The following is a 13,583-nucleotide window of genomic DNA, read 5'->3' on the forward strand; positions in this document are numbered from 1 at the left end:
CAGCGTGACGACAGAGCTAATGAAGAGAATAGAAAAGCTCCGACAGCTCGGAGTCAACGGTAATACGTCAGATTTGCAAACAGACACTGTTTTTCTCCCTCTCCCACACTTTCGGTTCAGCAAATCGAGCATGCTGTAGCTTTAATGAATGGAACTGGGAAATCAAATCAATTTATTCCAAGTAAAAATCGCAGAAAGCTACTCGAAAAAGAGCATTTCCAGCATCCAAAGGAACTGGTTGGAAGTTGCTGCTCTTAAAAGCAGTTTAGTGGTTTTCCTCTCAAGGTTTTTAAAGTGATGGAGCCCTAATGTTCAATATAAAAATACATTAGATACAATTTCCATATGAAAGCAATGCAAATGGACACATTTGCCAAAGGGAAAAAATAAAAAAGCAGAGGTCATAAAAACACAGATGACCATTATGAAGTAAAAACAGATTAAATTATATTAAATGATTGAAACGATCAGCTTTAATTTGTTCTTGGGTTGGAATTAAAAAAGAGAAATTATCATCAAGCGAATTGCAATTATCTGTTATTCTGAGGAGGAGATCACAATGTGGGCATTATTAATATTTCATTATTGCAAGTAATTTTCGGTTCAGTAAATAACTCTACATAATTGTGCATCAGATAAAGCTAACAAACAGATTTACATGGTACATGGTGCACATTGAGAATAAATGGCGTTTAGTGTGAATCTCACGGGACGGGTCCTGATCTCTGTCTCTTTCTCAAACGGCTTGCACGTTTCCTTTGAGATAATTCTGTGACTCTGTATACTAACACTTTGATCATTCCCCTCAATTATCCTGTTCAACAAGAATTTCCTTAGTGTTGTCAGATGGTGAAACTTAATCTGCTATTGTTTCTTGTCACATTTGATGACACAAAAGGAACAAGGTGGATTTGCAGCAAAAAAGAGAAAAGAAAAAGATTATTACATTCGATATTTACAAAACCCCTTTTGAAAAAAGTGTAAAGCAGACACGAGCTGCTCACAAATTGTGAAGACCTCTGGGTCAAGGAGAGCCGGGGGTTGGAAAATAGATTCCGACGTACTAAAAAAGCCTGTTAAGCAAGAATGCGGCGATGATTTATTTTACAATGCGGAGAGGGTCACCGGCGAGTCTCTGCTGTGTCAATACGGGGCTCGGTCTCAGGGCCGTCTCCTTACACCTCTTTTGTGGGCACTGAAAAGGTAGAAGCAAAGGTAGACAAAAGGCAGGAGAGCTCCGGGTATACCCGAGGGTGGAGATGAAGGGGGAGAGGACGAAATTAAGAAGCGGAGGTCTATGGCCTGCTGACTGCACTTATACACACACTCAAATTTAAGTCAAATTTGACATTTAAAATAATAAAATAATGGTAATTAATTGAATATTTTTGTTTATTTAATATTTAATGTATTCATTTGTTTAGTAGTAATTAATAATTAATCATGCTTAAAGGAACTTTTCTACGATCAGAGCAATTCGAGGTTGTTGAACTACTTTCATGGTTTTGCAAGTGCACAATCAGTGCAGAACACCTGCTACTACAGGCAACACAAACTAAATTTGATGAGAGCTGAGAGCACAAAACATGTGACAAGTTGTTCACAATATAGAAAAAAACACACACAAAAAAAAGTGCAAAAATAAATTATTATTATTATTATTTAAAACATATATATATATATATATATATATATATATATATATATATAAATTATTATTTATATCATATTTCTTTTAATAAATATGTATTTATTTAACATGTATAATTAGTACTGTTATTATTATTATTGAAATAATTAGAACAATAAATATTTACGTAAATTAATATTTTTAGATTTATTTAAACTATTAATAATATTATTACTGAAAATAATACTTATTTAAATTAAGACACATTTATTCAAAATATTTATTGTATACATTTTATTTTACATTTATATAAATATTATTATTATTGTTATTACCATTGTTGTAATTATAATCTTATTATTACTGAAATAATTATTACAATAACTATTTATCTATATACAAATGTGTTTTGTATATTTATTTAAACAAATATTTAATATAATAATAATAATAATAATAATAATAAAATAACAATATAATAAAAACAATATAATACAATAAATGTAATAAATATGAAATAAATAAAAAAGTAAATAAAAACAAACAATTTTATAAAAAACAATATTATATAATAATGCAATATTAATAATTTAAGTTTATTTAAATGTGTATTTATCAATTTATTTGTTTAACATGAATATTTAAATATGCATTAATATGACTATTAATAATAATAGTTAGGAAAATTGCATAGAAAGACGAAAGATCAAACGAAAGATCAAATAAGTGATAGATAGATAAATAGATAGATAGATAGATAGATAGATAGATAGATAGATAGATAGATAGATAGATAGATAGATAGATAGATAGACAGATAGATAGACCAAACAACAGATCAAACAAACAAACAAACAAACAAATGAAAGATAGATAGATAGATAGATAGATAGATAGATAGATAGATAGATAGACAGACAGACAGACAGACAGACAGACAGACAGACAGACAGACAGATAGATAGATAGATAGATAGATAGATAGACCAAACAACAGATCAAACAAACGAACAAACAAACAAATGATCAAACAAACGAACAAACAAACAAATGAACAAACAAATGAAAGATAGACAGACAGACAGACAGACAGACAGACAGACAGACAGACAGACAGACAGACAGATAGATAGATAGATAGATAGATAGATAGATAGATAGATAGATAGATAGATAGATAGATAGATAGACAGACCAAACAACAGATCAAACAAATGAACAAACAAATGAAAGATAGACAGACAGACAGACAGACAGACAGACAGACAGACAGATAGATAGATAGACAGATAGATAGATAGATAGATAGATAGATAGATAGATAGATAGATAGATAGATAGATAGATAGATAGATAGATAGACAGACCAAACAACAGATCAAACAAACAAACAAACAAACAAATGAAAGATAGATAGATAGACAGACAGACAGACAGACAGACAGACAGACAGACAGACAGACAGATAGATAGATAGATAGATAGATAGACAGACCAAACAACAGATCAAACAAACAAACAAATGAACAAACAAATGAAAGATAGATAGATAGATAGACAGACAGACAGACAGACAGACAGACAGACAGACAGACAGACAGACAGACAGATAGATAGATAGATAGATAGACCAAACAACAGATCAAACAAACGAACAAACAAACAAATGATCAAACAAACGAACAAACAAACAAATAAACAAACAAATGAAAGATAGATAGATAGATAGATAGATAGATAGATAGATAGATAGACCAAACAACAGATCAAACAAACGAACAAACAAACAAATGAACAAACAAACGAACAAACAAACAAATGAACAAACAAATGAAAGATAGATAGATAGATAGATAGATAGATAGATAGATAGATAGATAGACCAAACAACAGATCAAACAAACGAACGAACAAACAAACAAATGAACAAACAAATGAAAGATAGACAGACAGACAGACAGACAGACAGATAGATAGATAGATAGACAGATAGATAGATAGATAGACCAAACAACAGATCAAACAAACGAACAAACAAACAAATGAACAAACAAATGAAAGATAGATAGATAGATAGATAGATAGATAGATAGATAGATAGACCAAACAACAGATCAAACAAACGAACAAACAAACAAATGAACAAACAAAAGATAGATAGATAGATAGATAGATAGATAGATAGACAGACAGACAGACAGACAGACAGACAGACAGATAGATAGATAGATAGATAGATAGATAGATAGACCAAACAACAGATCAAACAAACGAAAAAACAAACAAATGAACAAACAAATGAAAGATAGATAGATAGATAGATAGATAGATAGATAGATAGATAGATAGATAGACCAAACAACAGATCAAACAAACGAACAAACAAACAAATGAACAAACAAATGATAGATAGATAGATAGATAGATAGATAGATAGATAGATAGATAGATAGATAGATAGATAGATAGATAGATAGATAGATAGATAGATCAAACAACAGATCAAACAAACAACCAAACGTATGGACAAACAAATGATAGATAGATAGATAGATAGATAGATAGATAGATAGATAGATAGATAGATAGATAGATAGATAGATAGATAGATAGATAGATAGATCAAACAACAGATCAAACAAACAACCAAACGTATGGACAAACAAATGATTGATTGATAGATAGATAGATAGATAGATAGATAGATAGATAGACAGACAGACAGACAGACAGACAGACAGACAGACAGACAGATAGATAGATAGACCAAACAACAGATCAAACAAACGAAAAAACAAACAAATGAACAAACAAATGAAAGATAGATAGATAGATAGACCAAACAACAGATCAAACAAACGAACAAACAAACAAATGAACAAACAAATGATAGATAGATAGATAGATAGATAGATAGATAGATAGATAGATAGATAGATAGATAGATAGATAGATAGATAGATAGATAGATCAAACAACAGATCAAACAAACAACCAAACGTATGGACAAACAAATGATTGATTGATAGATAGATAGATAGATAGATAGATAGATAGATAGATAGATAGATAGATAGATAGATAGATAGATAGATAGATAGATAGATAGATAGATAGATCAAACAACAGATCAAACAACCAAACGAATGGACAAGCAAATGATAGATAGATAGATAGATAGATAGATAGATAGATAGACAGACAGACAGACAGTAAGAGGGAACCCACGATGAATCAAACATCAAATAAAAAGCAAAATGACAGGGAACAAAAAATAGTACATTAGTCATCAGGTGCCATGTTCAATATAGCTGCATTTTAGAGATCTCTAATCAGTTAAATAGCAGAAGTTATTACTCGGTGACGTCATTAACAACGGCCCTACATTTTATAACTAATGTGGTTCAAACGACGGAGATGCGACCGTGTTCGGGAAACAGTCGTGAATAGCTTGTTCGTTTCCACAACAATGCATCGCACTATGGAGGTTAATCAGCGAGTTACGTCGTTTTTATTTAAATTTCAAGATGGCATTATGGTACATATTCTCCTCTTTCCCAATTCATAGTTTTTTACTCTTTGGAAATGCATCTAAATGGTAATACGCATAAGTGCAGGTAAATTTCCAGCCGATCTTCCCGGCGTCCTGCATACATATGCGTTTCTCTCTGAACTGGCGCTGAGCTCTAACGTCAGAATGTTAAATGGAAGACCATGAGTTTAAAAACTTAAAGAGGCAGTGAAATATTGGCCAATGTGGTTGAGGGATGACTGGCTCTTTACTCCGGGTGTCAGTGTTTAATGGTGGGCCTGGATGCATATAAGTTAGCCCAAGCATGAAGGGCAGTGGAACGCTCATGTGGAAAAAAAAAAAAAAAAGAGAGAGAAAAGGAGGCTCGCTTTCAATCCGCCCTCCTTTGGCGGGGCGGGGGTCCCATCAGAAACATCATGTCATTTCTCTCACTCACTCAGTCAGCCTTGAGATGCACTGCGGACTTACCTCAGTGTTGTACACTCCATATATCAGGAAGATGAAGAGACCCTGCGAAAGAAAAAAGAAAGAAGTTGTTAGGAATCTTTTGGAGCTTCTGAGATTCATAAGAACTGTATGAAAAGCATTTCTGACTGATACGTGTAACACAACGCTGAACTTTGGCCCAAGGTTCCTGAAGCTTTATGGAAGCCTATTCTTTCCTTGAAAGTAAGCAAGCAAGAGGCTAATGGAGAACAATCAGTGGCATAGATAGACTGAAAGCACGAGAAAGAAAGGGAAAGGGAGCTTGAATGGGCTGCCCTTGGATGTACAGAATGAGAGCACATGTGGTGACAAAAAAAATGGCAGTTTTTCATTATTTCCATGGTTGTGACTATTCAGTAGAAGAGTTGTGCATCTGCAGGTCTGGAGAGCCAAAGAAAAGAGGACAAGTTAGGAAAAAAGGTGAGGGTCAATTAAAAGTTGGACTAGAACACTCAAAGAATTTTGAAAGAATGTTAAACGACGCAAAAGAAAGGTTGAGGGTCGATACAAAAAAATGTAAAACGGTACAGAATTAGTTCAGCTGAAAATCAAAAGATGATCATTTACTCTTCCTCAAGGTGATTCTTCAATGGAACAAAAAAGTTTTGGAATAACATGAAGGTGAGTAAATGATGACTTTTCTGTTAAATTATTCATTTAAAAGCTTATTAGCAATGTTATAATTAACAAAGCGACTCGAATTTTCCACATATCTGTATATATTTCTATGCACATTTTGTTTCGCATTAAATATCTGTCTTTGCTTATACAGTAAAGTGAAAGAAAAACCATTTCAACTCTAGAGCCAGGTCTGAAAGGTGCATGAATGAACTGCCCTTGAGTGAAGAAAGAGGGCACATATGGTGGTAAAATAAAGAAAAGTGCCAATTTGTTCTTTATTTCTATGGTCGTGGGTACTGAATACAGAAAGCTCCACATCTTTAGGGCTTTTCAAGGAAATTAAGAAGTTGTACTAACTTGAGGTCAGCGCCATTCTGTGGTTTTTTAGTTGTTTTTTTTTGCTATAGACTATACAAGCATAAGTCGATACTTTTTAGCACTGGTCTAGTTTAACGCATTAACTTCACAAATGCAAGGTCTACATTCCTTAAAGGTCCACCGAAGTGCTTCGCAACGCCGCGTTATTGTATTTGGCGTAATTTCAACTTAAACAGAAAGACACGGCGGGGCATATCATGCAGTCCCGCCCCCTATTTAAATAGGCAGTGCATATCATTTATATCGCATCTTGGGCCAGAGCCGCTGAATTTGGTAGAGTCACATCTGACAGTGTATGACAGCCACAATCTCATTTATAATGTTATAAAAAGCTTAAAAGTCCTAAATAAATTTACTACAAATACTATTGAATGATTTACTACTTTTGATCAATAGGTGGCACTGGTTCTAAATCAATGTGGTGTGGTTAACTAGAAGTGACGATGACACTTGGTGCCAATATGCCACGGACTTGCTGAGAAGTCATTTTTCATATCTCCTGACCACTGTGCTAAAACAGTGCAGGTAACCTCAGGACATGGTTGTCAAAACAAACTCCAAACAAAGTTTGGTGAATATCATAAAGCGTTGAGGAGATATAGCCGCATGTCTACTTTGGTGAGCTTTTCGTCAAATTCATTCATGCGTTATTCGAAAAGCATTTGATAACTTTTTGTTAGGACCATCTGAAGATGCTCTGTATCAATGCTGGTGGAAATCGGACGAATCGTCTAGGGCGAGTTCGAAAATGTAGCTTTTTTACATAATTAATGAACCATTTTATTGACAGCAGTGATTATAGAGACAAAGTTGTTCAGAATGAGGAGAACTAACATGATATGAATATTGTGTGAAAAATCGTGTGATATACGAGGCGTAAAATCCGATAACGCCACCTAGTGAAGGGTTCTACGCTTACTTTCTCTTTAGGGGCACTTGTGCTCCTAACTTAAAAAATGTAGGAGCTCAGTCAAAATTTCAGGATCACCTTTTAATCAGTAATCAAAAAATCTGATCAAAAAAATTTGCCTTCCCATTACCAGGTGATATCTGCCTCCTTAAAGTGATTTACAGGGCATTTTTGTTTTTACTTTATTAAAAGTATGTTATCTTTCATGTTAAATTTCTAATTAAAACAACAGAAAAAGCTAGAATAAGCTACCAATCAAATGAAATCAGTATTAACAAAATGAATTTGTACTACAGAGGTGGCACAGAAAAACACAAAAGTGGCTTATAGGTGTATTTTCATTGGTTTAATGAGGCTCAGAGTTGGTATGCGTGCAATCAAATTCATAAACTCATGTTGAGATTAATGTTTTAAATATAACATTTTGAATACAGAAATAGTAAATGATTTAAATAACTGAAAAGATACTTTAAAACTGAAACTAAAACTGCCAGTAGGTGGCGGCAAGTCACTGGTTTAATTACTGAATCATTCATTCATTTAATTCATTCGAACAGCTGATTCATTCAGGAATAAAGCAAGTGACTGTGTTTATGAATGGGAAATTGAATCATTGACTCACTAGATTTGTTTAAAAATGCACATTCATTCATAAACAAAACACCGCTGTGTTTGAATGGAGATGCACAGTGGCTAAGTTGTGACTGTTTCAAGGAAATTGACGAAATTGAGCAAAATCGGGCTATAGTCGGACAACGTAAGTCACAGTATTAACTGTTTATTTAACTGTTGTATTAAATCAATATCCTATTTACAAACTCCCTTAAAAATCATTAAAAGCTGTCACTCATCTTCATCGCGATCTCACAAAGTTCCATTATAATCAACGAAGCTCTCTACACTGCACAGTAAATCTCTTATTTACACTCTCTCTGCAGTTTGTTTATGACAGGATTTGTGAGATATGTCTATGATACATTACTCAACGTTGCAAAAACACATAGAAACCTTTGAAGCTCCCCTCAGAGCAAACACAAATATGCTGATCGGGTCACTCGCACATTGTGCGCCTAAATATTTTTTCATAGTCACACGCAATCCGTCGCAAATGCAACTTAAATGGTCTCACTGTAGAGCCGATTTCTTTTTCGAATTCCTCACAGACCTCTAGAACAACCGAAATTCGTTCCGATCAGCCTTTGTTAACCTTGTCTAATAGGTGCTCAGAATTGAATGACGGATTGCGCCATGTTTTTCAAGATACACCAGTGCCCTAATACTGTATATATGGATATTGCCTTGGACAAAGAGACTGCTTGCCAAACTTCAAGTCAGTTAGACTAATGGGAGCATAGTTACTGCCATTTTCATGTTTTTTTTTTTCTGTTGAAGTGCCACCAAATGGTCATACTCCCCAGTTTTCGTAATTTTACCAAAGATTGAGCTCATTCATACGTGTTCTGAGTTTGGTGAAAATATCATTTCATTCAAAAATCACTGCCATTTTAGTAAAAGTGGCCCAGCTCTTTGCCATGAGGATCTCTAGATGATGCACGTCAAGTTTCAAGTTAATTGGACAAATGGCCTATGAGGAGTTCGAAAAAGTAGATTTTTCCAAAAATCCAAAATGGCAGGAAAATACTAATGATGAAAATGAAATCTGCAATGGCCATTTTGCTTGTCTTAAGCCAATGATATAAGACACTTGAGTCTAGCAATTTCACGTTTTCGATTGCTGTAGCGCCACCTATAGGCCAACTGGGGCGAGTACTTGCCAGGGTCTCCCCAAATTGAGCTCTACCATCTGGCCAAGGTTCAAGGCACGATCAGTTTTATGACAAAATATAAACTGTGTGAACAAGCGACTGATTTCAGTAGCAGCTTTAGCATCTATTTATAGTGTAGGGGGCGGGGTGTTCCACATTCTAGAGAGCATTTGATTGGACAGAAAGTTTGATGAGATGTTGAAGGGCAGGGTGATGTCATCAAAATCATCGATTCATGTTGGCGGAAGTTGGAGAATGTAAGTTTTGAATTCTTATATCTTGTAAATGAGAATTTTGTCAATTTTGCGAATTTGTCGACCTTATGGCTAACATATGCATAGTGAAAGCCAAAAAGCTTCGATTTTGATTTCATGAGGACTTTACAATCCGTGCACAATATTAAATGTGTTCAGAGTTCGTCACACCACCGAAAAATGTGTTATTGACCACCCAGCCAAATCTAAATGATTCAAAAGAAGGCCAAAGTAAAAATAAGTTATCAAAATCTTAAGCAGTAAAAATAAGCAGTATTCTCTGCTCTCAAACTCTGGGGGCGTGTCCAATGTCAGCACTGAAACCACGCCCACTCTTGGGAAAGCCGCCGCCCCTTTCAACAGTCAAATACAACTACATCCTGAATGCATGAGTGAACTGTTTTGTAAATTATCGCAACTGCGTAATATGTGTTTATGTGACAAAGCCATAGCTAGCTAGCAAACTGTAGGCTATAGTAATTAATGGTCATGACAGTAACTTGCGATTGAGCAGGCAAATGACTGATGGGCCCAAGCTCAGCGGCTTAGGCCAGCCCAAAAAATCATAAACAAAAATGGGGAAAAACTATTTAACAGTCTAACTCCACAATTCAGTACTGCATAGTTCACAGTCTTTGTAACGTGCTTCAGCAACACATTTCTAACATTTATAATGTGTTTGGAAGCAATTCTCTGAATTGACTTTACACTGACTTCAACATCAAAATCTAGTGATTGTTATCAGTTTGTTTCACATATCTGTAAGAGATTATTGGCGTATTTTGCTCTGTGAGTTTAATGTGTGTCCTGTCTGACAGTTGTTATAGAGTGACATCAATCAGGCAGGAGTTTGGAACGTCCAATTTGCCACAGCTGGATCACAATGCATCATCATTGACAACATGATTTGGAGGTGCGCTCCAGATGTCCACTGTGTTGTTGCCTGTGATGCCAACCCTCTTCATTTCATCACCGCTGGGGAGTTGCAGATCTCCCATGAGGCCATACTATCAGCTACTGTCAAAGTAGCAGTGACATCTATCATAAAATAAGAGAAAATAGAGAAATTATTTTTTGTATTCTAGTATATGAAATCCAAAATGGCAAATATCAAGAGCTGAAGTTGTCATATTAAAATCATATTTATTTCGGATAAATGAAAACTACGATCTTAAGACAGTATGATGTTGAACATATATGTACATACCTCATAGATTTTTTTTAATTTTGCAAATTTTATGGCAAATTAAATTTGGTGTCTTTACAGATAATCACTTAAATAAATATTTATTTAAATAAATGTGTAATTCTTATTTAAAATACATATTTTCAATCATTCACAATTTTGTAATATTTTGGAAAATATTACTATTATGATTATTATTATTTAATATACATTTTTGTATATTTTAATATTTGTATGTTTAAATAGCTAAAACAATAAATATTACTTTTAATAATTCATAATTGTTATGCAATATTACAAAAAAACATTATTAGTATTATTGTTATTATTATTATTATTTACATATTTGTATGTTTCGATCGACAGATCAATATTTGTTCAAATTAATATTATTGTTATTATTATTATTATTAATAATAATATTGTTAAAATTAATATTTGTGTTTAAATAAACAAATATTTGTTTTCATTAAAATAAAAATATTACTTTTAGTAATTGTTATGCAATATTATAGAAAAAAATATTACAATTTAAATATTTGTATGTTTCACTAGACAGATAAATATTTGTTTTAATAATAATATTATTATTATTATTATTATTATTACTAATATTATTAAAATAAATATTTGTATGTTTAAATAAACAAACATTTTATGCAATATTATAGAAAACATTATTATTATTATTATTTAAATATTTGTATCTTTCGATAGAGAGATACATATTTGTACAAATTAATATTATTGCTATTATTATTAATATTATTAAAATAAATATTTGTATGTTTAAATAAATTAATATTTGTTTAAATGAAAATAATAATCCAGTAATAATTAATAATAGTAACCATCATCATTAACAGTAAATATGTGTAAATGTTAACAGTGAATAAATTAATATTGATTTACATAAATATTCTATTATTATTATTATATTTGTGTTCAAATAAACAGAAAAATGTTTTTAATGAAAATAATAACATAGTATTAATTAGTAATAACAACCATCATCATCAACAATAAATATGTATAACGTTAAAATGAATAATTTAATATTCATTTACATAAATATAAAAATATAAAAATAAATAATAATTAAATATTCATCATTTAAATATTAATTTAATTAATTGATAATTGTTTTATAATATTGTAATATAGAAAAGTATAGATTTACATATATGTTTACATAATTAAATATGAAATTATTATTATTATTATTATTAATTATAAATAAATGAATACATACAAAAATGTGGAGCTGGTCATTTACATTTTGTGAAGCATTAGGGGAAAAACATTGTTTAAATGTTTTTATCCAATTTTGGACATTTCAATGCGTAGTTTTCCCTTTAAAGTCGTGTTGAATTCAATGGTGCGCTACAGTACCCACGACTTCTCTAAGGAATCAATACCCAGTGATAGCAGGGGGGTAAAAGACACCGAGGCACGCATCCCATTGTTTTGCATTAGACTGTCAATTTCCTATTTAGTATTGCAAATGAATTATCATGTTTTTGATCATGGGCCTTATTTGTGTTTAATCTTTCATTGTGTTCTGAACAAAGTGGGAAAAACATCCCTTGCATATTATGAAAAATGATCAATTAGAATATAATTGAGATAAAAATAAAATGGCACCAAAACAATAATGATGAATTGTTTAAAAAGTTAATTCATTAATGACGAGCTAAAAACAAACACGGAAAAATGGAGCACATTTAAATGCATTGTGTTTTTTGGGTTTCGGGGGAAAAAACAACACATTTCTTTTGAACTCAGCTCTAAAATGGTGAAAATGTATGCAAAGGGATTGTATTGCTATACATCAAACAAAAAGCATAAATTATCTCCTAACGAAACTAATTAGGAAACAATTCCGTTGTTTAAAAACAGAATACAGTCGGAACCAGCAAATGTTGTGTTCTAAAAACATGCGGCACCCCAGAGATCATGATGCATTCACAAGTGTGATTTCACACCAATAATCAGGACGTGCTCATTTCAACCTTTCCTTAATGCTTAAAGTGGTAGGTAGATGCAGAAATTATTGTTTGCATACTATTGTTTTGTCTACAGAAATCAAAATGGCAAATATAAATTAAATTCTAGACCTGGCATTCATGTATTTATTTATTTATTTATTTTATTTACAAATATTTAATATTATTAATATTCACTATATAAAAACTACTACTACTACTAACATTACTATATATTTATATTTTATTATAATTAAAATATTTGTTGTAATAAATATGTATATGTTTAATATATATATATATATATATATAGTCAAGGACACTTATTTACTTGTTTGTTTGTTACTATTTGTTAATATCTAAGCTAATAAATATTTATTAATAATAATAAATGTATATTTTATAAATTATAATAAATATTTAATTGAATACGTTTATATATTTAATAAGTCCAGTACTGTATTTAAATCAATACATATTCATTTAAATATATACATATTAAACATAAATAATAATAATAATAATAATAATAAATGTACATTTTATAAATTAAAATAAATATTTAATTGAATAAATATTCATGTTTAATAAGTATAGCATTGTATTTAAATTATGAAATATTCATTTACATATACACATTAAAAATAAACATTTGGTAATAACACTATATTCTTATTCTTATTACTATTTTTATTATTATTGTTATTATTATTATAGTACAGTAGTCAAGGACATTTATTTATTTATTTATTTATTTGTTCATATTTATAATATTACATATTTAATAATAATAATAATATATTTTCATACATTTACACTATTACTTTTCTAAATA

At 31.4% G+C, this 13,583-nt stretch overlaps 1 protein-coding gene across 1 annotated transcript in view; it reads right to left on the reverse strand.

Annotated features, from left to right (window-relative positions):
* LOC127153323 (adhesion G-protein coupled receptor D2) overlaps positions 1–13,583 on the reverse strand; it is a 109,346-nt gene that overhangs the window by 48,675 nt on the left and 47,088 nt on the right. Inside the window, exon 21 of the mRNA XM_051094350.1 lies at positions 5,631–5,672. Coding sequence (XP_050950307.1) covers positions 5,631–5,672 — 42 coding nt within the window. The remainder of the gene's footprint in view (positions 1–5,630; positions 5,673–13,583) is intronic.

Source organism: Labeo rohita, chromosome 22 (genome assembly GCF_022985175.1).
Source record: "Labeo rohita strain BAU-BD-2019 chromosome 22, IGBB_LRoh.1.0, whole genome shotgun sequence".
NCBI lineage: Eukaryota > Metazoa > Chordata > Actinopteri > Cypriniformes > Cyprinidae > Labeo > Labeo rohita.